General features: G+C 46.3%; 1 protein-coding gene across 3 annotated transcripts; it reads right to left on the bottom strand.

Moving 5' to 3' along the window:
* Positions 1-377: 377 nt before the first annotated feature.
* GP6 (glycoprotein VI platelet) lies at positions 378-22975 on the bottom strand. Of its 3 annotated transcripts, none has more exons than XM_042918434.1 (8): positions 22114-22975; positions 17860-17895; positions 17468-17737; positions 14689-14973; positions 8584-8637; positions 5461-5520; positions 1602-1652; positions 378-1087 (listed from the first exon to the last, which is right to left on the bottom strand). In XM_042918434.1, exons 1-8 carry the CDS (start codon positions 22145-22147, stop codon positions 852-854), a joined length of 1026 nt encoding a protein of 341 aa, XP_042774368.1. In that variant the 5' UTR covers positions 22148-22975; the 3' UTR covers positions 378-851. The 3 variants fall into 3 exon arrangements, with proteins under 3 accessions (XP_042774368.1, XP_042774369.1, XP_042774370.1); XM_042918435.1 differs by having other exon boundaries at positions 17480-17737; XM_042918436.1 differs by lacking the exon at positions 17860-17895.
* Positions 22976-23591: the final 616 nt, after the last annotated feature.

The following is a 23591-nucleotide window of genomic DNA, read 5'->3' as shown; positions in this document are numbered from 1 at the left end:
AGAGAGTGTGTGTGTGTGTGTGTGTGTGTGTGTGTGCGCGCGCGCGCATGCGTGCAAGACAGAGTGGGAGAGGGGCAGAGAGCTGTCAGCATAGAGCCTGTTGTGGGGCTCAAACCCATGGGCTGTGAGATCATGACCTGAGCTGAAGTTGGACACTTAACCAACTGAGCCACCCAGGCGCCCCATCTGTGAGTGTGGTTATTAACTATGGAGCAAGATAGGAGGAGGATGTGACCATAAATTGATGAATCCAGAGACCAGGTCCAAGGAAATGGCATTTGGGACCAAAGAGAAGGACATCTCAGGGTGGGAAGGCATGGGTATGGTGGGGCAAGACCTGAGTGCTCACACATGTGACCAGATGTTTCTGGTTAGGAGAGAAGCTAGGCTGATGGGCTCAGGAAATGAGTACTAGTCTGAATTAACCATCTGAGCTATAGGTTTATATTCGTGGATATGCGGAGAAAGCACAGGGGCTAACAGGGAAGTGTGGGAGGGTTTTGTGCAGAGGGTAGAACAAGGTCAGCTGTGAGTGTTGAGGACAGTGGAGGTCAATCCAGAACATGTATCAGAAAAGGTTGAAGGAAAAGGTCAGTGTGGTGGTCCCGTTAGATCCACAATGTGCCAGATAGGAGCAAGGAGATGGTAACATCCTCTAGATACCTCTAATCCCGAGTGAAGGGAGTCCTCAGAAAGCCATAGACACTGGCTCAACAGCTCTTTGATGGGGCACCAAGGAGGGGCCCCATGGCCCTCCTTCTCCACAGCCACAGCCCCTACCCTCTTGATCTTACATTCCACACACGGTCTTCACAATCCCTGTCTCACAGATATAGCCAAGCCTTGGGGTTCTAGTTGTGGCACCCATGGGTATAGCCATCTGGTTGACCCTTGTCCTGCCAACTGTGTGGCTTCTGGGTTTGTGGAAGAGGTGGGAGTGGCCTGTGGACAGCTCTGACCAAGTGCAGCAGGGGTTTCTTTCGGCTGTGCCAGTCTTCTGCCAGAAACCCCACCAGGAGTATTAGAATCACAGCCCCGAGGCATATCCGGACCAGATTGCCCTTGGTGTAGTGCTGCTGGGCAAGACCTGGAGGAGAGAAGAGACATTAGAGCAGGTTATAAAAGCCCATCTTCAGGACCCACTTCAAGGGACATCTTGCGTTCCTCATAGCCATAACCCTCATCTAAGATCCTATTATTCTCTGCTACCTACAATGCCAGTCTCCTTACTAGAAGCCCCCTCCCCTCCTCACCAAGGCTGGATACTTATTCTCTAAACATCACCTCTTCCCATACTTTCCCTCCCCACACACAGTCGCTCTCTGGTTATTTGGCTAATTGCAGAAGAAAAGATTGTTACAAGGGGTAGAAGAAGAGATGGATGGAATTTATCCTTCTCTGATCCTCTAGAAAATCTCAACCTCTCCCCCCCCATGTTAATGATCAATTCTGAGTTCCAAGTGCTGATATTTACCCTTAATATTTTACCCACCAGGACCCAAGATCATAGAGCCTTAGCTTTCATACAGGAAAAGCAGTCGGCTTTAGGGGAAGACACAGGAATGGGAATGGGGAGGGTCCAGGGAGGACCCGTTACTCACCAATTGGAGAGTCTGACCCCTTTGGAAAGATGGTGATATTCCTGGAAGGCTCTGGGAGTCAAAAAGGGAGGGGGGGCAGTTTAAAGAGACCATCTCCTCTAGCCCTGTTCCTGCCCCTATCCTGAAAATATGCACTTGGGAGGCAAAACCTCATGGCTATAAGAAAAGCATGAACTACAGAGTCAGGCTATCCAGATTTGAACCCCAGATCCATCACGAATTAGATGTGGAGCCTCTCCCAAGTGACTCAACGTCTTGAGTCAGTTATCCCATCTGTCCAGTGAAAATAATTATAATGCATCACAGGTTAATGTGAAAATTAAGCCAATAACAATAATAACAGCATGAGACGCAGTGCTTGATATAACATAAGCACCCCATACATGCTAGCCCTCCTTCTGTCACTCCACAAGTATCCCCAGAGACTTTCCAGGTGTTCAGCTGTACTCATCAGACAGGTGCATGTTTTAATATACTGTGAAAATCAGTGTAATAGGTAGTCCGTAGGACAGAGGAAACTGCATAACCCAGTGTCAGAAAAGGTTTCCTGAGGGACTGAAGCCATGAGGAAATGGAAGGAAAGGCAGAGCTAGTGGCTTGGGTTCAGGGTCACGAAGAGATGTCGAGTACCCAGAAGAGCTTCATCTGACTCTGTATGGCTGAGGTTTGCATGAGGAATGAAGACTGAAGGAATCAACAGTGGCTGATCTAATGGCATTGGATTTAAAAGCATTGAACATTAAGCTGAGAAGCCTGAGCTATATCCTAAGGGTGATTAGGAATTCAGAAGGATTTTCTTTTAGTTTTTTTTTAAATTCCAGTTTCATACAGTGCAATATATTGGTTTCAGGAGTAGAGTTTAGTTATTCATCACATACCTATAACAAGTTCTCATCATAACAAGTGTCCTCCTTAATGCCCATCCCCCATTTAGCCCATCCCCCCCCCATCAACCCTCAGTTTGTTCCCTGTCATTAACAGTCTCTTATGGTTTGTTTCCCTCTCTCTTTTTTTCACTTCCATATGTCCGTCTGTTTTTGTTTGTTAAATTACACACATGAGTAAAATCACATATCTGTCTTCCTGTGACTTATTTCTCTTAGCATAATACACTCTAAATCCATCCACATCATTGCAAATGGCAAGATGTCATTCTTTTTTATCTTTGAGTAATATTCCATTGTGTATATATACCCCATCTTCTTTATCCATTCATCAGTTGATGGACACTTGGGCTCTTTCCATATTTTGGCTATTGTTGATAGTGCTGCTATAAACATTAAGGTGCATGTGCCCCCTTTGAATCAGCGCTCCTGTATCCTTCGGATAAATACCTAGTAGTGCAATTGCTAGATCATAGGGTAGTTCTACTATTAACGTTTGGAGGAACCACCATACTGTTTTCCAGAGTGGCTGCACCAGTTTGCATTCCCACCAACAGTGCAAGAGGGTTCCCCTTTCTCTGCATCCTCGCCAACATCTATTGTTTCCTGAGTTGTTAATTTCAGATGCTGTAGCATCTGACTTCAGCTCAGGTCATGATCTCACAGTTTGTGGCTTTGAGCCCCATGTTAGACTCTGTGCTGACAGCTCAGAGGCTGGAGCCTGTTTCAGATTCTGTGTCTCCCTCTCTCTCTGCCCCTCACCTGCTCATATTCTCTCTCTCTCTCTCTCTCTCTCTCTCTCTCTCTCAAAAATAAAAAATTTAAAAAGAAAGGTAATGCTGGCCTTGTAGAAGGTGTTTGGAAGTTTTCCTTCCATTTATATATTTTTTAATAGTTTGAGACTAGTTTAATAGTTTAACAGTTTAATTTTCTGCTTAGATGATCTGTTCAGTGTTGTAAGTGGGATGTTAAAGTCCCCTCCTATTGCTGTATTATTATCAATGATTTCTTTATGTTTGTTGTTAATTGATTTATATATTTAGGTGCTTCCAAGTTGGGGGGGAATAAATATTTACAATTGTTAGACCTTGTTGGATAAACCCCTTAAATATGATGCAGTGCCTTTCTTCATCTCTTACTACAGTCTTTTGTTTATTTTTTTTTAATTTTTTTTAATGTTTATTTATTTTTGAGACAGAGAGAGACAGAGCATGAATGGGGGAGGGTCAGAGAGAGGGAGACACAGAATCTGAAACAGGCTCCAGGCTCTGAGCTGTCAGCACAGAGCCCGACGCGGGGCTCGAACTCACAGACCGCGAGATCATGACCTGAGCCGAAGTCGGCCGCTTAACCAACTGAGCCACCCAGGCGCCCCCAGTCTTTGGTTTAAAATCTAGTTCGTTGGGGGCAGCTGGGTGGCTCAGTCGGTTGAGCGTACGATTTCAGCTCAGGTCATGATCTCACGGTCTGTGAGTTCAAGCCCCACGTCAGCTTCTGAGCTGACAGCTCAGAGCCTGGAGCCTGCTTTGGGTTCTGTGTCTCCTTCTCTCTCTGCCCCTCCCTCTCTCATGCTCTGTCTCTCTCTGTCTCAGAAATAAATAAACATTAAAAAAATTGTTTTAATCTAGTTTGTTGGATATAAGTATGACTACTCAGCTTCCTTTTGATGACCATTAGCATGATAGGTGGTTCTCCATTCCCTCACTTTCAATACACAGGTGTCTTTAGCTCTAAAATGAGTCTCTTGTAAGCAGCATATAGATGGTTCTTGTATTCTTACCTATTCTGATACCCTGTGTCTTTTGACTGGAGCATTTAGTCCATTGACGTTTAGAGTGAGTACTGAAAGATACGAATTTAGCACCATTGTGTTATCTGTGGATTTCATGTTTGTGGTGATGTTCTCTGGCCTTTTGTAGTCTTTGTTACTTTTGGGTCCCCCCCCCCAACTCAAAGAGTCCCTTTTAATATTTCTTGCAGGGCTGGTTTACTGGTCACAAACTCCTTCAGTTTTTGTTTGTCTGGGAAACACTTTCTCTCTCCTTGTATTCTGAATGACAGCCTTGCTGGATAGGGTATTCTTGGCTGCATATTTTCCACAAGCATTAATCACATTGAATATATACTGCCACTCCTTTCTGGCCTGCCAGGTTTCTGTGAACAGATCTGCGAACCTGATGTCTTCCCTTGTAGGGTAGGGACTTTTTTTCCCTTGCTGCTTTTAGGATTCTTTCCTTTTCTGTGTATTTTGTGGATTTGACTATGATGTGTTGGTGATGGCCAGCTTTTGTTGCATTCAGTGGGAGTTCTCTGTGCTTCTTGGATTTCAATGTCTGTGCCCTTCCCCAGATTAAGGAAGTTTTCAGCTATAATTTCCTCAAATAAACCTTCTGCCTGTTTTTCCTTCTCGTCATCTTCAGGAACCCAGAAGGCTATTTTGAAACAGGATGGTGGAGAATCTCACCAGGGTGTTAGAAAGAACTTGCTGGCCTCAGGAGTCTACCAGAGAGCTAGAGTTGGATAGAGCAGAGATATCTAACCTGTCCTCAGGGGATCTGCCAAGGTTTTTTGTCTCAACAGAAATGGAGACTTTTTCCAGGAAAAGCGAGGGGGAAAGAGAACTACAGCATGAGGGAAGCATGTTGTGTGGGACTGCGTTAGTAAGAGGATGCACTGAGCAATAGGAAACAAGGTTACACACATGGACCACAGCAAAGTCAGAAGGAATGAGTGATGGTCTTCCCCTCATAACCTTGGCTCCGCCATCTTTGAAACGGCCACATTATCCAGAATGCTCCTCTGTCCCCAAGCTCAGAGCCCACTTCTATCCCATCCTTGATCCTCAGACCGAGGATTTTCCTTGGACAAGTCAGGTGGTTTCCTGAAGCAGACTAGAAGCCCACGGCCCTAGATGATGAGAGAGAAACCAGTTCTCATACTCTTTTCTGCTGGGCTCTGAGTGCCTGGTTACTCACCAGTTGTGGAGCCTTTGTTGATAAATGAGATGTTCAGTCTCCTGGAGGCTTCTGGGAATTCTAAACAAGAGGGTAATAAGACAGTGGATCACGTCAGGTCTTCCCAGTGAGAACCTACACTCCATACCCCTTCTGAGATATCTGGGCTTCCTGCAACCCCTTTCTCTGACACACTTTGTACAGACACTGAGGAGAAACAAACACAGAAGGGCTGTAAGAACATGTTGTTTTCTATCAGTGGCTTAGTAAGAAATGGATCCATTCATCCATCGATGGGCATTACGTTATTTCCTCTTTTTTGGCTATTATGAGTAACGCTGCTATGAGCATTTATGTACAAGTTTTTGTGTGAATGAACATCTTTCATTTTTTAAATTTTGGGGGGGCTATATCCCAACAAGTGGAATAGCTGGGTCCTGTGGTAGTTCTGTGATAAGGTCATGTGACAATTCTTCCTGAGGGAGCTGCTGGACCATTTTCCATGGCAGCCGTGGCTCTTTTTATTCCCACCAGCGGTGTCTGAGAGTTCTAGTTTCTCCACATCCTCACCAACACTGCTGTGCATTATTATTATTATTATTATTATTATTATTATTGATTAGCATTCTGGTGGGTATGATGAATTTCATGGTATGTGACTTACAACTCAACTAAAAACATAAGAAATGGATCAGTAGGTCTGTGCAAGCTCAGTGGCTGATATCAGTCTCTGAGCATAAGAGGCTCCCCTCCCTCCTAAGGTCATTTTCTTAACCAGGGACATTCCCGATTCCATGGGCACCAAAATATTTCCTAAAACCCCTCAACCTATAAATATATAGCTCCTATTGAGGGTGGGGAAAGTCTCTGAGGTCCTTTATTATGGCAGAATCAGCTCATCAAAGCCTAGCTTATGCTCGCCTATCTGTGGTATAAAAAGAGCTTGGATATTATGGGTTCTCCGTTATTTCTCTTCCTGTGAGTTTCATTAATAAATTTTGGGTCGTCGGGGTGCCTAGGTGGCTCAGTCAGTTAAGCGTCTGACTTTGGCTCAGGTCATGATCTCACAGTTGGTGCGTTCGAGCCCCACGTCGGGCTCTGTGCAGACAGCTCGGAGCCTGCTTGGGATTCTGTGTCTCCCCCTCTCTCTGCCCCTCCCCTGCTCATGCTCTGGGTCTCTCTCTGTCTCTCAATAATAAATGAACGTTAAAAAATTTTTAATTAAAAAAATAAATTTTGGGTTGAATTTAGATTAAACAGGCAGTATGTGCATATCATGAAATACTACTCAGCCATAAAAATGAACACACTGTTGATAATCATAATAACTTGGGTGGACCTCAGATCATCGTGCTGAGTGAGAAAAGCAGCCTCAAAACATTCCATGCTATATGGACATTTATGCAAAACATTCCCAAAATACATTAAGAAGAAGAACAAACTAGCACTTGCCAGGGGTAGGAGGGGAGAGGGTGCATGTAACTACAAAGGGGTAGCCTCAGGGATATCTTTCCAGGATGGAATAGTTCTGTATCTTGAGTGAAGTGGTGGTTACACAGATCTACACATGTGATACATTGCTGGAGAACTGAATACAAATATTGTGTCAGGGTCAGGTTCCCAGTTTTTATGTGGAACTACAATTATGCAAGATGTAACCACCGGGGAAATGTAGGCAAAGGATACACGAAATCTTTCTGTATTGTCTTTGTAACTTCTTGTGGACCTACATCTCGAAAGTTTTAAAATTCCAATGAGAAATACACACACACACACACACACACACACACACACACACACACATACACAGTGTGCCTCATTTGGCATGACAGCCCCCATATTGTTCTCAACCTCACATGTCAGCACTTTCTCCTCCTCCTTGGCTCTTTTCAGCCTGCTTCTATTCCTTGGGATTTGGGTCTATCCCCAACACACAGGGAATGCTAGAGATGCCACAGCCTGATGTACAATTTCTTAAGGCACAGGCTGGTATCCTACACACTGGAATCCACTGAGATGCCTTTGAAGATGGGGGCACACTATGGCTCACACAAACTTTAATCCAATGGTTCTCAAAGTGACATCCCCAGATCAGCAGCATCCATATCACCTGGAAAAGTGTCAGAAATGGACATAATTGGACCCCACCGCAGACCTTCTAAATCAGGAACTCATGGGATCCAGAAACCTAGATCACCTCCAGGTGATTCTCAGGCCCCCTAATCTTTGAGAACCACTGGCCAATGGAATCAGAGACTCAAAAATAGAGTCCAGGAAGGGTGCCTGGGTGGCTCAGTCAGTTAAGCGTCCGACTTCAGCTCAGGTCATGATCTGGCAGTTCATGAGTTCAAGCCCTGAGTCAGACTCTGGGCTGACAGCTTGGAGCCTGGAGCCTGCTTCGGATTCTGTGTGTCCCTCTCTCTCTGCCCCTCCCCTGCTTGTGCTCTGTCTCTCTCTGTCTCAAAAATAAATTGAAGGGGCGCCTGGGTGGCGCAGTCGGTTAAGCGTCCGACTTCAGCCAGGTCACGATCTCACGGTCCGTGAGTTCGAGCCCCGCGTCAGGCTCTGGGCTGATGGCTCAGAGCCTGGAGCCTGTTTCCGATTCTGTGTCTCCCTCTCTCTCTGTCCCTCCCCCGTTCATGCTCTGTCTCTCTCTGTCCCAAAAATAAATAAACGTTGAAAAAAAAATTAAAAATAAATTGAAAAAAACATTTTTTTAAAATCTAATATTGTTACATACATTATTATACTCGCCTTCTTTATAGGCAGAAATAAGCAATTTTTAAATATATCAAATGTGTGAAAGAGAGAAGTGAATTAAATTAAGAAATACAGAGGGGCGCCTGGGTGGCTCAGTCGGTTAAGCGGCCGACTTCAGCTCAGGTCATGATCTCGCAGTCCGTGAGTTCGAGCCCCGCGTTGGTCTCTGTGCTGACATCTCAGAGCCTGGAGCCTGTTTCAGATTCTGTGTCTCCCTCTCTCTCTGACCCTCCCCCGTTCATGCTCTGTCTCTCTCTGACTCAAAAATAAATAAACGTTAAAAAATTTTTTTAAAAATTAAGAAATACAGATAAAGGGGAGAAAGAAAAGAAGGGGTCTGTGGGTCTATACCCCAGACACCAGGATGAATCCTCCAGAATTTACCTGTCACAGAGGAAGGTGGTTCTGTGGGTAACCAGCCGGGGGTCGCAGAAGTCCCTAGGAAATCAGAAAAAGAGAGACTTCTGTGCTGTGTCAGCTGTGGGTCCTGAGTAAATAATGAAGCATTTCTGTGACCCAGTTTCCTCACCTAGAAAAGGAATATGAGAAAGGTCACATCACTGGACTGTCACGGGTATTAAATAGCACGCCTAGCACATTCGGAGGGCTAATTAATAATGACAACCCCTGTAGCTGCCTTCCTTGCTCTTCGAACCCCTGTTCTGTCCCTTTTCCTGGATCTCTGTGATCTGCACCTTACTTCGTCCCTTGGAGTAAAACTGACTCTTGTGTCCTGGAAAAGCAGATAAAGAGGCAGAAGCTGTGGATACATGTGGGGACGGGGGAGGTGATACAGGGAGAAAGGGTGATGGCTGTATAACAAGACACAGCCCCTTTCTACCCCAGGACATTTGCTCACACGACCCTATATGCCTGCAGCCCATCTCACTACTCCACCCACCTGGTTACCTCTTCCTCTGCCCTGAGATCCACACCAGACATTGATTATTCAGAGAAACCTTCCCAAATTGCTTCCTCTTTAGCTCCTAACAGCACCATGTACGTCTAATTCATAACGCACATCACAGTCCCGACTATACATGTTGTGCTGGATGCATCTCGAAGAGTGTTGGCTCTAATTACTATATGTAAGTATTAGGTGTCTGTGTGTATATATGTGTGTGTGTGTGTGTGAGAGAGAGAGAGAGAGAGAAATACCATATAGAGTTTCAAGCAGTCCCCAGCAAAGCACCAGCCACAGCATAGGCACTTTTGAAATATATGCAATTTAAAAAGCAATAAGTGAACAGGGACCCAAAAAAGGAAAAAATCTATAGAGGCAGGAGGATTAGTGGTTTATTTGCTAAGCACCTGCTATGTTCTGGGAGCTATGGGTGGGGGTGGGGATACAGCGGAAAAGAAAACAGAAGTTAACGTCTGTCTTTCTGGAGCTCACATTCCAATTTGCTAAGCACCTGCTATGTTCTGGAGCTCACATTCCAGGAGGCGGGGTCAGACAGATGATAAATACCATAAATCGGTATGATGTATGCACAGGTGTAGATGCCATGGAGAAAAATTAAGGCAGAGAAGGTAGCAGAGTGCATCAGAGAGGCAAGAATGGGACTTTTGACTGAAGGCCTGAAGGAGAAATGGAATGAGCCGTAAGAATATCTGGGCGGGGCGCCTGGGTGGCTCAGTCGGTTAAGCGTCCGACTTGGGCTCAGGTCACGATCTCACAGTTCGTGGGTTCCAGCCCCGCGTCGGGCTCTGTGCTGACAGCTCGGAACCTGGAGCCTGCTTCGGATTCTGTGTCTCCCTCTCTCTCTGCCCCTCCCCCACTCAGGTTCTGTCTCTCTTTCTCTCTCTCTCTCAAAAATAAATAAACATTTAAAAATAAATAAAAATAAAAGGATATCTGGAGAAAGTGTCCCAGCAAGTGCAAAGTCCCTGAGGACATAACGAGCCTGCATATTCAAGGAAAAGCAAGATAGGATGTAGTCGATACTATCCTAACCACTTTATATGGTCACAGACAGTAACCAGTCTTATCGTGGTGGCCATTGCATAATGCATACAAGTATCAAATTACTATGTTGTACACCTGAAACTAACACACTATCGTATGTCAATTCTTCAATGTAAAAAGAGTGTTTGAAAAAAAAACAAGATGCTGGCGTATCTACAGCAGAGTAAATGAGGGAGGGGCAGTAGGTCAGGCAATCAGGCAAAGGAGGGGCTTGGAGAGGAGTGAGTGCCAGGGAGTCAAGCAAAGGCATGACCATCATCTGATTTTGACAAGCTCTTCTGAAAGGATTCCTCTTGCTGTGGTTTGGCAAACGCTCAAAAGAGGGCAAAGGTATAAAGTCTTGCAAACCCCAACCGGTAGGTAAACATACGTCCTGGAGATTAATGCACAGCCTACTGTCAGCAGCACCGTATTACAGAAAAGTTGCCAAGAGGTTAGTTCTTTAATGGTCTCACCACAAAGAAGCAAAGGCAATTACGTGAGGGGATGGAGAGGTTAGCTAATGCTCTGGTGGTAATCATGTTGCAATATATAAATGTATCAAATCAGCTTGCTCTAACATCTTATACAGTGTTACGCGTCCCTTATATCTCCATTTTTACATTTGTTTAGTTAAAAAAGTTAAGGGAGGGGCACCGGGGTGGCTCAATTGGTTGAGCGTCTGACTTCAGCTCAGGTCATGATCTCATGGTTCGTGGGTTCGAGCCCCATGTCAGGCTCTGTACTGACAACTCAGATCCTGGAATCTGCTTCAGATTCCATCTCTCTCTCAAAAATAAACATAAAAAAAAAAAAAAAGATGTGGTAGGAGGCATGTGGTGGGAAAGGACACCAATACTTAGAAGAAAATGCCTCTGAGTATTACAGCAAAAACGCAGAAGTGTCTTCCTTTGAATGTTCGTGTTATTTTAAGGGCAGTTACAATCACTTAGATTAAATGTACCATCTTAAACATTTAAGTGTATAGTCAGTGGTATTACGTACATTCACATTGTCGTGCGGGAAGTCTCAGAACTCTTTCATCTGTCAAAACTGAAACTCTGTGCCCATTGCACACTAACTCCCCTTCTCTCCTCGCCTGACTTGCCAACCCCCTCTCCATTCTCTGCCTCCGTGATGCTGACTACTTTTAGATGCCTGATGTGAGTGGAACCAGACAGTATATGTCCTTGTGCGACTGGCTTACTTGACACGGTGTGACAGCCTCCAGGTTCATCCATACTGGAGCACATCCCAGGATCGCCTTCCTTTTTAAGGCTGCGTGACAGCTCTTCCATTGTGTGTTATATACCCCATTTTCTTTATGAACTACGCTGTCCTCTTTGGAAAGAGGCACGCTTTAGGAATGAAAGACGGATACCTGCCACAATGCGCACGAAACTCACAAACACTAGGCCGAGCGAAATAAGCCAGTCGCAAAAGGCTGCATGTTATAGGACCCCATATATATGAAACTCCCCTCTCCCTCCCCCCCAAAAAAGGCAGATTTATAGAACTAGAAGGTAGATTTGTGGTTGCATGGAAAACGACTATAAACAGGCTCCAGAGACCCCTCAGAGGTGATGGAAATGGATTAACACTGGGTTGTGGTGATGGTTGGACAACTCCATGAACTTACTAAAAACTGTGGACACTTAAAAAGGGTAACTTTTTTAAAAAAATTTAATGTTTATTTATTTTTGAGAGAGAGAAAGATGGAGCAGGAGCAAGGGAGGGGCAGAGAGAGAGGGAGACACAGAATCCAAAGCAGGTGGGGCACCTGGGTGGCTCAGTCGGTTGGGCGGCCAACTTCGGCTCAGGTCATGATCTCGCGGTCCGTGAGTTCGAGCCCCGCGTCGGGCTCTGTGCTGACGGCTCAGAGCCTGGAGCCTGTTTCGGATTCTGTGTCTCCCTCTCTCTGACCCTCCCCCATTCATGCTCTGTCTCTCTCTGTCTCAAAAATAAATAAACGTTAAAAAAAATTGAAAAAAAAAAAAAAGAATCCAAAGCAGGCTCCAGGCTCCAGGCTCCGAGCTGTCAGCACAGAGCCCGACGCGAGGCTCAAACTCATGAACCGTGAGATCGTGACCTGAGCCACAATCAGACACTTAACCAACTGAGCCACCCAGGCATCCCAAAAGGGGTAACCTTTTAGGTCTAAAAGCCATACCTCAATAACACAGCTGTAAAAAAAAAAAAAAAAAAAAAAAAAGAATTTGCCACAACATGGATGGAACTAGAGTGTATGATGCTAAGTGAAACAAGTCCATCAGAGCAAGACAAATACTCTGTGATTTCACTCATATGTGGAATTTAAAAACAAAACAGATGAACAGATGGTAAAGGGGTGAGGGAAGAGAAGAGGGAATCAAACCACAAGAGACTCTTAACGATAGAAAACAAACAAGGTTGATGGAAGGAGGTGGTTAGTGGGGGATGAGCTAGACGGCTGATGGGCATTAAGAAGGGCACTTGCGGGCGCCTGGGTGGCTCAGTCGGTTAAGCATCCGACATCAGCTCAGGTCACGATCTCACAGTTCGTGAGTTCGAGCCCCGCATAGGGCTCTGTGCTGACAGCTCAGAGCCTGGAGCCTGTTTCAGATTCTGTGTCTCCCTCTCTCTGACCCTCCCCCGTTCATGCTCTGTCTCTCTCTGTCTCAAAAATAAATAAACGTTAAAAAAAAATTAAAAAAAAAAAGAAGGGCACTTGCTGGGATGCACACTGGGTGTTGTAAGTGATGAATCACTAAAGTCTGCTCCCAAAACCAATATTGCACTGTATGTTAACTAAAATTTAAACTAAAAAAAAAAAAAAAAAAGAATGGAAGGCAATTTGTAGTGAATAATGACCTCACTAGCTAGATTTCAATGAAAATAAGTCTAAGTACAAATACATTTTCATTTTACCCTGTACTAACTTTATTCATCCACTGAGGACCAGAAGGAGAAGAATTTTCCCCTCGCTAATAGATAGAATCATCACTCTTTTGTACATTGGGGCATTTTAAACAGTTCAGTTGCCGGGTGCCTGGTTGGCTCAGTCAGAAGAGGACACAACTCTTGGTCTCCCAGTGGTGAGTTCAAGCCCCATGATGGGGCTTGAGATTATTAGAGATTTTTTTTTAATAAATGGGCGTTAAGGAGGGCACTTTTCGGGATGTGCACTGGGTGTCATAAGTAAGAGATAAATCACGGAGTTCTCCTCCTGAAGCCAAGACTACCTTGTATGTTAACTAACTTGAATTTAAATATAGGTGATAGATAGATAGATAGATAGATAGATAGATAGATAGATAGATAGACAAACTTTAAATAATTCAGTTGCTTCGATACTTGGGAAGGCACATAACCACAAAACAGTGGTGATCATAAAGTATCAACAATGGTTTTTACATTTGTATCAGTTGATGCAAAGGGCTTAGCGGCAGGCTTTGTCGTAAAGATACCTCGCACTTCGACTCTTACGAATAAGAAAGGCTGAAAGGATGGTGACTGTATGAAGGGAGTCAGTTTCCTTCCTGGAACACGGACACTTTTTAAGTCACTTCCCTATGTTTTTTGCTGCTACTTGCTTGTGTGTGTGTGTGTGTGTGTGTGTGTGTGTGTGTGTGTGTGTTTTAAGTTTGTTTGTTTTGAAACCTAGATGAGACACAAGACATTCTCTGTAGTATTAAGAATTATTTTTTCTAGTGTATATACTCTGTAATAGAGACAATAACAACCTCTCAAATACGCTCGTGTCCTAACCCCCAGAATCTGTGAATACGGCACCTCGCATGGTAAATGGGACTTTGCAGGTGCACTTAAGGATGTCGGGGTGCAGAGGTTATCCTGATTATCCAGGTGGACCCAGTGTAATCGCAGTGTCCTTAAAAATGGAAGCAGAAGGGGGAGAGGGGCAGACGAGTCTGAGACTGAAGGAGTCAGACTGAAGGAGTCAGAGACTGAAGATGCTACACTGCCAGCTTTCATGATAAAGGGAGGGACCACGGGAGCCAAGGGATGCAGGGGCCTCTAACAGCTGGAAGAGGCAGGGGAGAGATTCCTCCCTGGGGCCTCTGGAAGGAACACAGCCCAGCTGACGGCTTTGTTTTGTCCCATTTGTGAGACCCATTTGGGACCTGACCTCCAGAAGCGGAAGGGGATAATACATTTGTGGGGGCACTTGGGTGGCCCCGTCGGCTGAGAGTCTGACTTTTGATTTCGGCTCAGGTCACAGTCTCACAGTTCGTGAGTTCAAGCTCTGCGTTAGGCTCTGTGCTGGCAGTGCAGAGCCTGCTCTGTATTCATTCTGTCTCTCTCTCTCTCCCTCCCCCCCCCAATAAATAAATACACATTACAAATAAATACATTTGGGCTATTTTAAGCCAGTGGGTTAGTGGTGATTTGCTAAGGCAGCTCTAGGAAACGAATACACCCTCCAACGCCTCAGGCTTCTCCTGGTCTCCCACCTCCTGTGCACCTGCTGGTCCCTCCCCCTGGAACTTCCAGCAGAGTTTGCAAGGGCTGCGGAAGAAAGGCGGGGTCTGCACCTCCCTCACCTGTGACCACAAGCTCCAGGGGGTCGCTGGGGGCTGACCACAGGTATGGGTGTTGGCTGGAAAAGCTGTAGCATCGGTAGATCCCACTGTGGGCAGCAGTCACTGTGATGATGGGGAAATCGGCCCTGTACCACCTCTCAGGTCCCTTGTAGGGGCCAGTGTCCCCCTCCTTGTATAAAGCAAATTGGTCAAAACCGTATTGGCTGCGACACTGTAGAGTGACATCCCCTCCTGGGGACACGGCTGGGCCAGGCTGGGCTGAAAGCGAGGGCTTGGCGTAAACTCCTGGGGAAGAAAAAGAGAGCTCTGGTATTAAAGACAGTGGCCAGCGTGTCAGGCCTGAGTATGGGAAGGTCCCCCCACCTCCTAAGAACTAGGGAACTTGGCAGGTGTTTCCCTCCTAGAGAACGCACTCGCCCTGCTACCTGCTCACAAAAAGTTTAAGGGAGTGTGACCAGAGTCACATCACAGTGCCCAGACTCAAATCCTGGTTCTGTCACCGAGGAGCTGGGGGGGGGGGGGGGGGAAAGGGGGGCGCCTGGAGATGAGTCTCCCCCTCTCTCTGTGCCTCAGTGTTCTTTACTATAAAATGGGCATGGCTGGATGAAGCATTATGTATCAAGCGTTTACCAGAGTGCCTACTGGATCACCAGCTCCCCAACTATGATGGTAGTAACAAAATAACTGAAGCTCATCTCACACTGCAAGCCAGTGTTACAGAACACAGTCTATGTTGTAAACCTGTATCAAAATGCCAGCTTCCAGGGGTCATTCCAAGCTTATGACTCATATCGCCTCATTGAAGCCTCACAAAAGCATAGTGAATTCGTCGCTATGAATACCCCGGTTTTAAAAAGGGAACTTGGGTGTACGATGCTAAATAGCTTGCCCAAAACCATAATATACTAAGTGGCAGAGGGGCGCCTGGGAGGCTCAGTTGGTTAAGCATCTGACTTCAGCTCAGGGCATGATTTTGCTGTTCATGAGTTCGAGCCCCGCGTCGGGCTCCGTGCTGACAGCTCAGAGCCTGGAGCCCACTTCAGATTCTGTGTCTCCCTCTGTCTCTCTGCCTCTCTCTCTCTCTATCTCTCAAAAATAAATAAACATGAAAAAATTAAACTTGGAGGCAATTGTGAATAGGAAGGGATATACTTAATGAGAAGGTAGCATTTGAGTCAGCCCCAAAGGCAAAGCGGGTACCCTTGCGTGGGGCATACGGACCACTGCGCTGGCTCAGGGATTAGGCTATGCGAAGTTTAAAGGGGTGCCAAAAAAACCCTCAGCAATGAAGATAAATAATATTTCAATGCATTCGTCAAACCAAAATTAATGCAAATAATTCATAGTGAACAAAATATCAAGATTTTAAACAAAGATTCCAACTGTGCCTAGTGAAGCCTGAGGCAAAAGGTTCAAAACACTTTTGTGTGTTTCTTTTTTTTAATTTTTTTTAACGTTTATTTATTTTTGAGACAGAGAGAGACAGAGCATGAACGGGGGAGGGGCAGAGAGAGAGGGAGACACAGAATCAGAAACAGGCTCCAGGCTCTGAGCCATCAGCCCAGAGCCCGACGCGGGGCTCGAACTCACGGACCGCGAGATCGTGACCTGAGCTGAAGTCGGACGCTTAACCGACTGAGCCACCCAGGCGCCCCACTTTTGTGTATTTCTATGGTTAATTTTTTCCACACTATTAACATAGTTGAAAAAAATACTGAAAAACCAAGTTATTAAAACTCGTGAATTATTCTAAGTTTATTTCATTTGTACCACTCTCCTCCCCCTACCCCCCCCCCAAAAAAAAAGAATTTATTATCATCAGACTCTCCTGGCTTTCGTGGAAGCAAACTCATCAATGATATTTTCAAAATCTATCTGGAATAGAACCATTTAAAAAATATATTAGAAATAAAAGCCTAAGCTGCAAACACTTTATGCCATCAAAAAATAAAAATGCATTAGAATGTGGCTAGAGTAGGGGTGCCTGGGTGGCTCAGTGGGTTGAGAGACTGACTTCGACTCAGGTCATGATCTCATGGTTTGTGAGTTCGAGCCCCGCGTCGGGCTCTGTGCTGGCAGCTCAGAGCCTGGAGCCTGCTTCTGATTCTGTGTCTCCCTCTCTCTCTGCCCCTGCCTCACTCATGCTCTGTCTCTCTCTGTCTCAGAAATAAATAAACATTAAAAAAAATTAAAAAAAAAAAAAAGAATGTGGCTAGAGCCTACACCCATTTCCTTTTGCATCAGGCTCAGATATGGTTTGAAAACACACTGCCAGGTTCTGCCTTTACTTAAAAGCATGATATGAGGGCACCTGGGTGGCTCAGTGGGTTAAGCCACCGACTTCGGCTCAGGTCATGATCCCCCAGTTCATAGGTACAAGCCCCAGGCCGGGCTCTGGGCTAACAGCCTGGAGCCTGGAGCCTGCTTCGGATTCTGTGTCTCCCTCTCTCTCTGTCCCTCCCCTGCTCATGCCTCTGTCTCTCTCCATCTCTCAAAAAATAAAACGTTTTAAAAAAGCGTGATATTTTGTTCAGCGTGAATGTTTTTGCGTTGATTTTGATTGTTTTAGAAAGATATTACATAGACATATTATGAGGATCACCGCGGGCGGTCGGCACCTCCCCTAAATGCATGGGCAAGGCTAGGGCCCTACTCGCCCCATCCTAACTAATCCGGGCCCCTGGGACTCAGGGTTCACTGTCATTACCATCCCCCTTTTGGCCTTCCTGGAGCCCCCAGGCCACAGGTGCAGCCACCCCCTCCCCCCCCACACACACACCCATCCAGGTACCGGTAGCCACCAGCTCCAGCCGGTCGCTCGGGGGAGACCAGCGGGTCCCGTTCTGGTAGGAGCAGCGGTAGCACCCGGCGAAACTTTGCTTCATGGCCGGGATGAAGAGGACGGCCTGATCCTTATACTTCCCAGACCTCAGCTTCTCCAGGCGGTACAGGTCCACACCCGGAGGCCCCTGGCATTGGATGGTCACCGGCTTCTCCAGCGGCACTAGGGAGCTAGGCAGGGCGTGGAGGGAGGGCTTGGGCAGAGAGACTGGAAGGGAAGGGGAGCCTGGTGGAGGGCGCCTTCCAAACAGACCCCTCCTCCCGGGGCCCTCACCCTGCCCGCCCGCCCCTCCCCCGTGCAGGCTGAACCCAGAGGGATCCAGGACTCACCCTGCCGACTTTGCACCACCTGCCCCAGACACAGCCCTGAGCAGAGAAGAAAAGGACCAAACGCTAGGACCTCGCAGAGCCCACACTCACACCTGCAGAGCAGGTGGTAAGACATTTGCATGCATCCATTTTCTCTTGTCCTCATTTTTTATTTTTTTGAGGACACACACACACACACACACATAATTTAAGGGCCGGAAGAAGCTGGCCATAAAAGGCTGCATATTGTAGGGTTCCATTTACCTGAAGCGTGCTGAATAAGTAAATCTGCCCAGAGAAAGTAGATGTGTGGTTGCCAGGGGCTGGGGGCAGGGGGGATCGAAAGGGGATTGTCACGGACACCGTTTCCTTTGAGAGTGGTTACAACGTCTGGCAACAAGATAGAGGTAGCGGTGGAGGTTGTATACATTGTGAATGTAGTAAATGTTATTAATGATACATTTTATGCTGTTTGTTATTTTACCACAATCCTTATATTTTTAGTGTTTTTATTATTTATTTTTGAGAGAGACAGAGTGTGAAGGAGAAGAGGGGCAGAGAGAGAGGGAGACACAGAATCCAAAGCAGGCTCCAGGCTCCGAACTGTCAGCCCAGAGCCTGACGTGGGGCTCTAACTCACGAGCTGGGAGATCATGACCTGAGCCAAAGTCGGACGCTCAACCGACTGAGCCACCCAGGCTCTCCAACCACAATTTTTAAAAAGCCAACCAGAGATTCCTTGCCCTGCTCCTAATGCACACACTTTTGGCAACCATAAAGAGAATTACCTTCTCTCTGAAAAGGGCGCTGTGTGCAGGGTGTATAACATTGTATAAATTGAAGGCGTGTGTGTGTGTGTGTGTGTTTGTGTGTGTGTGTGTGTTGATTTGATACATTTATATATCACAAAATGATTACCTCCACATTGTTAGCTAACACCTCCATCATGTCATCATGTCACATAATTACCATTTCTCTTTTTTTGTGGTGAGAAACCTTAGGATTTTCTGCAACACAGCACCATTGGCTTTATCACCATGCTGTGCATTAGATCCAGATGGGGTCTGTTGCATTATATCTTGTCAAGAGATCTGGAGGTGTGTTAATCATGGATTCCCCACTGTTTTAACCCATATCCCGGGGGGGGGGGGGGCGGTGCCTGGGTGGCTCAGTCAGTTGAGTGCCCCCCGACTGTTGATTTCAGTTCCATCATGATCTCATGGTTCGTGAGTTTGAGCCCTGTGTCAGGCTCTGTACTGACAGAGCAGAGCCTGCTTGGGATTTTCTCTCTCCATCTCTCTCTGCCCCTCTCCCGTTCATGCTGTGTCTCTCTCTCTCTCAAGATAAATAAGTAAACTTTTAAGTATAATTGCATTATTATGAGTGAACAAATATTATTCATGCCTGAGGATTGTAGTATTGGCCTTGTATATTTTTCCTAGAGTCACTATTTGCCTGGCTTATGTCCATCCTCGTAGTTTTCCTTGACCCTAATGTCTGATTCTTTTTTTTTTTTAATTTTTTTTAACGTTTATTTATTTTTGAGACAGAGAGAGACAGAGCATGAACAGGGGAGGGTCAGAGAGAGGGAGACACAGAATCTGAAACAGGCTCCAGGCTCTGAGCTGTCAGCACAGAGCCCGACGCGGGGCTCGAACTCAGGGACCGCGAGATCATGACCTGAGCCGAAGTCGGACGCTTAACCGACTGAGCCACCCAGGCGCCCCCCTAATGTCTGATTCTTTACACGGTTCCCAATAGTCTCCCATGTAATTTTATACACCTGTCAACCTGTATAATCTATGAATTCCGCTTTCTCCCTTAGAGGCGCCTTTCCCCCATTTTCCTTCTACCTTCTCTACATTGAACAGCTGCCTTTTTTCTCTCAAGCTAAGACTCTTTTTTTTTCCTTTAATCTTTCGGCTGAGTTGGTAGCATTTCCTGTTTTAGTCTCACCAGTATTGCCAAATTTAGCAAATAAAAACATAGGACTCTCGCTTAAATGTGAATTTCAGAAAAACCGTGAATATTTTTTTATAGTGTGACCCATGAGATGCATAGGATATACATAGGCTTAAAAAAATTATTTGTTGTTTCTCTGAAATTAAATTTCCCTGAGATTTGCTGTGTTTTGTCTGGTAACCCTTATCCTTGCACGCACACACACACACACACACACACACACTTATGCACACATGCGCACACACTAGAAGGGGGAGTAGTTATCGTTTTGATTATAAACATAAGGAAGCTGGACAGAGAGGCGACGCAGTTTCTCTCAGCTCACACAGATGGGAAATGGCTGAACCTGGATGATCCCTGACTCCAGGGCTCAGCGGATGACTGCTTATCTCCAGCCCCCCTCTGAGCCCCGGGTTCTGCTCCCTATACCCACTCTCTACCCACATCTTTGTCCACTGCCCAAGACACAAGCCCCTCTCAGCCTCTCCATGGGTTTCCCTGCAACCTTCTAACGTGACTGGAGGTATTCCAGGTGCCCTTCTGAGCGCTTCCTGTATGCACTCTGAATCACGGCAATCCTACCGGTTAGGGACCGCTGTAAGCCCCATTTTATAGATCAGCCTATAGAGACAGTCTCCTGTCCACTGTCCTGCAGCCAGTAGGAGGTAGATTCTAACACCAGCAGCATATTTTAGTGGTAAAGAATGTGAACGTGGCACCAGATTCTTTAGTTTATTCAAGTTCTAGATATGCGACCTTAAACAAGTTCCTTAATCCCTCTGGGCCTCAGTGTTCTCCTCCATAAAATGGAGGTAATAATAGCCCCTACCTACTCAGAGTGCTGTGGGGAAGAGGTGAGTTAAATGTCTGTTTAAAAAAACAAAGCAAAACAAAACAAAACACGGGGGCACCTGGGTGGCTCAGTCGGTTAGATGCCCGACTTCAGCTCAGGTCATGATTTCACACTCCGTGAGTTCGAGCCCCGCTTCGGGCTCTGTGCTGATGGCTCAGAGCCTGGAGCCTCTTCAGATTCTGTGTCTTTCTCTCTCTCTCTCTGTCTCTCTCTCTGCCCTTCCCCCGCTCACACTCTCTGTTTCTCAAAAATAAATTAAAATGTTTAAAAATTTAAAAAAAAGAATTGGAGACACCGGTGGATGAGGAAAACAGAATCTTAATGCATAGTCCACCTGAGATGTGCTAAGCTTCTGTAGTAAGCTCATAGCAGCGGCCACGGTGAGAGGATAAGTGAGGTAACATCGGGATAGGGCAAAGGTAGCTGTTCTCTGTTAAGCAAAATTACTGAGCTATAACACATACCAGAGTAAACATGAGATAGGTGAACATTAATATAATTGTTAAGCTAACTGATTTAAAAAAAATTAGTCGAGGGGCACCTGGGTGGCTCATTTGTTTAAGCTTCCGACTTCGGCTCAGGTCATGATCTCGTGGTTCTTGGATTCCGTGCTTGCTTGCCCTCCTCCCTCTGTCTCTCTCTCTCTGTCTCTCTCTCTCTCTCTCTCCCCTCCCCAGCTTGTGCTTTCTCTCTCTCTCAAAAATAAATAAACAAACATTAAAAAAAAAAAAAAAACCATGGAATAACACCCAGCCCATAGTAAGTGTTACATGAGGGTGTGTTAACGAATGACTGACAGGCAGTTTGCGCTCATGGCGTTTTCTTATCCCCAGAACACAGCTGTTCCTTCCTGCTTGGCCCCTTGGAGCCTCTGTCCTTTTAGCAAGAATGTTCTTCTGGAGAAATAGGAACTCATTCATCTTATAACTGGAAGTTTGTTCTCTGTCCATCTACCTCCTCGTTTCCCCCCCACCCAACCCCCGGCAACCACTGGTCTACTCTCTCGGCCTTAGTGAGCTAGACTTTCTGGGGTGCCACATATATGTGAGATCATGCAGTGTTTTCTTTCTGCGCCTGGCTTATTTCGCTTAGCGTCGTGGCCTCAAGGTCCATCTGTGTTGTTGCGAATGGCAGATTATTTCCTCCAGTGCTGCAGGGTTTGCTGACAGAATCTAGTCCTGATGTCACCAAGTCCATTTTTAAAACATGGTACATAGAGACAAAGTTAGAACCCCAAGCCGAAGACCCGTACAGTTCCCAACCGAGCCATGAAGAGAATATAACAGAGCAACAGACAAACACCACCTCCCTGGGGCCCTGTTTTCCCACCCAACAAGGGACCTCATAGGTCCCCCGAATTGCCCTGAAATCCATTTCCGATCCAATGTTTTAAAACATTCTGAGTCTCACAGCCTACTGCCTGTCCCGCGGCATTTCCCAGAACAGCCCTCAGGACTCACCGAGACCGAGAAGGGCAGACAGGGACGGGGCCATGGTCCTTCAGCCTGTCCAGAGCTCTGTAGCCCAGGAGGGAGGCTGCAGGGAGTGGGAGCAGAGACACAGGATGTGGTGAGGATCCAGAACCCTCTCTTCCCTTCCCCCAGCAGCCTGGCCTTTCCTAATTGCGGCTCATGAAGCTGGAGACGTCCCCTCAGTAGCGTGACTTGCTCACAAGCTCGCAGAAGCTCGTTTATCTTCTCCCACCAGCCCAAGGTGGTACTGTGTCTGCCTCCTGAGGCGTTGAGATGGAATGCTAGCTAAAGGATCTCCTTCACGGGATGGTTTCATGGAGCTTTCCGTTGGACATCTGAGATTATCCCCGGCGGTAAGAAGTTTTCAGGAAGGAATAGCAGCATGTTTAGCATGCCCCTAAGCCTCGATGAGGCAAAGAGCTTGGCATTTTCGCGTAACCAGGAAGTGAACAGTGTGGCTGGAATCAAGAGTGCAAAATGCTGAGGCTGATGAGGTTATCATAGAGGTTATACAGGGTGTCCCAACTTCGGTGCTATTGACATTTGGACCAGGTGATTGTCGATGTAGGGACGGGCTGTCCTGTGCTTCTGGGAGGTTCAGCAGTATCCCTGGCCTCCATCCACTAGATATCACCAGCACAACACCCTCTCCAGTTGTGACAACCTGCAAATATCTAGACATTGCCACCTGTCCCTTGGAGGACAAAATCACGCCCAGTCGAGAACCACTGGGTTAGATCATTCAGGGACTCCAAAGGCAAGATTAACTTAGGTGCACAGGGCACCCGGGTGGCTCAGTCGGTTGAGCATCCAACTTCGGCTCAGGTCATGTTCTCGTGGTTCATGGGTTCAAGCCCCACGTTGGGCTCTGCACTGATAGCCCGGAGCCTGCAAGCTGCTTCAGATTCTGTGCTTCCTCTCTCTCTGCCTCTCCCCCACTTATATTCTGTCTCTCTCTCTCTCTCTCTTAAAAATAAACAAACATTAAAAAATAAATAAATAAGGGCACCAAGGTGGCTCAATTGGTTAAGTGTCCGACCTCAGCTCAGGTCATGATTTCACAGTTCGTGGGGTCAAGCCCCATGTCAGGCTCTGTGCTGACAGCTTCGGATTCTGTGTCTCCCTGTCTCATTCTGCCCCTCCCCACTCATGCTCTGTCTCTTTCTCAAGAATAAACAAAAAAATTTTTTTATTTAAAAAAAATTTTTTTAATGTTTATTTTTGAGACAGAGAGAGACAGCATGAATGGGGGAGGGGCAGAGAGAGAGGGTGACACAGAATCTGAAGCAGGCTCCAGGCTCCGAGCTGTCAGCACGGAGCCCAACGCGGGGCTCAAACTCACAGACTGTGAGATCATGACTTGTGGCAAAGTTGGGTGCTTAACCAACTGAGCCACTAGGTGCCCCGATAAACAAACATCTTTTAAAAAAAGATAGAAACTTGGGTGTCCAAATATTTCTTTGTAA

This window comes from Panthera leo, chromosome E2 (genome assembly GCF_018350215.1).
Source record: "Panthera leo isolate Ple1 chromosome E2, P.leo_Ple1_pat1.1, whole genome shotgun sequence".
Taxonomy (NCBI): domain Eukaryota; kingdom Metazoa; phylum Chordata; class Mammalia; order Carnivora; family Felidae; genus Panthera; species Panthera leo.
Note: the sequence above shows the minus strand (reverse complement) of the source record. Positions and strands in the feature narration are given on the sequence as shown.

Excerpts from the sequence above, each read along its gene's own strand:
- GP6 (XM_042918434.1), bottom strand. The coding sequence starts at position 22,147 with ATGGCCCCGTCCCTGTCTGCCCTTCTCGGTCTCG. Across the intron at positions 17,738-17,859 it reads GGTGGTGCAAAGTCGGCAGG|TCTCTCTGCCCAAGCCCTCC; the intron begins GTGAGTCCTGGA and ends CTTCCCTTCCAG. Across the intron at positions 1,088-1,601 it reads GGGGTCAGACTCTCCAATTG|GTCTTGCCCAGCAGCACTAC; the intron begins GTGAGTAACGGG and ends TCTCTCCTCCAG.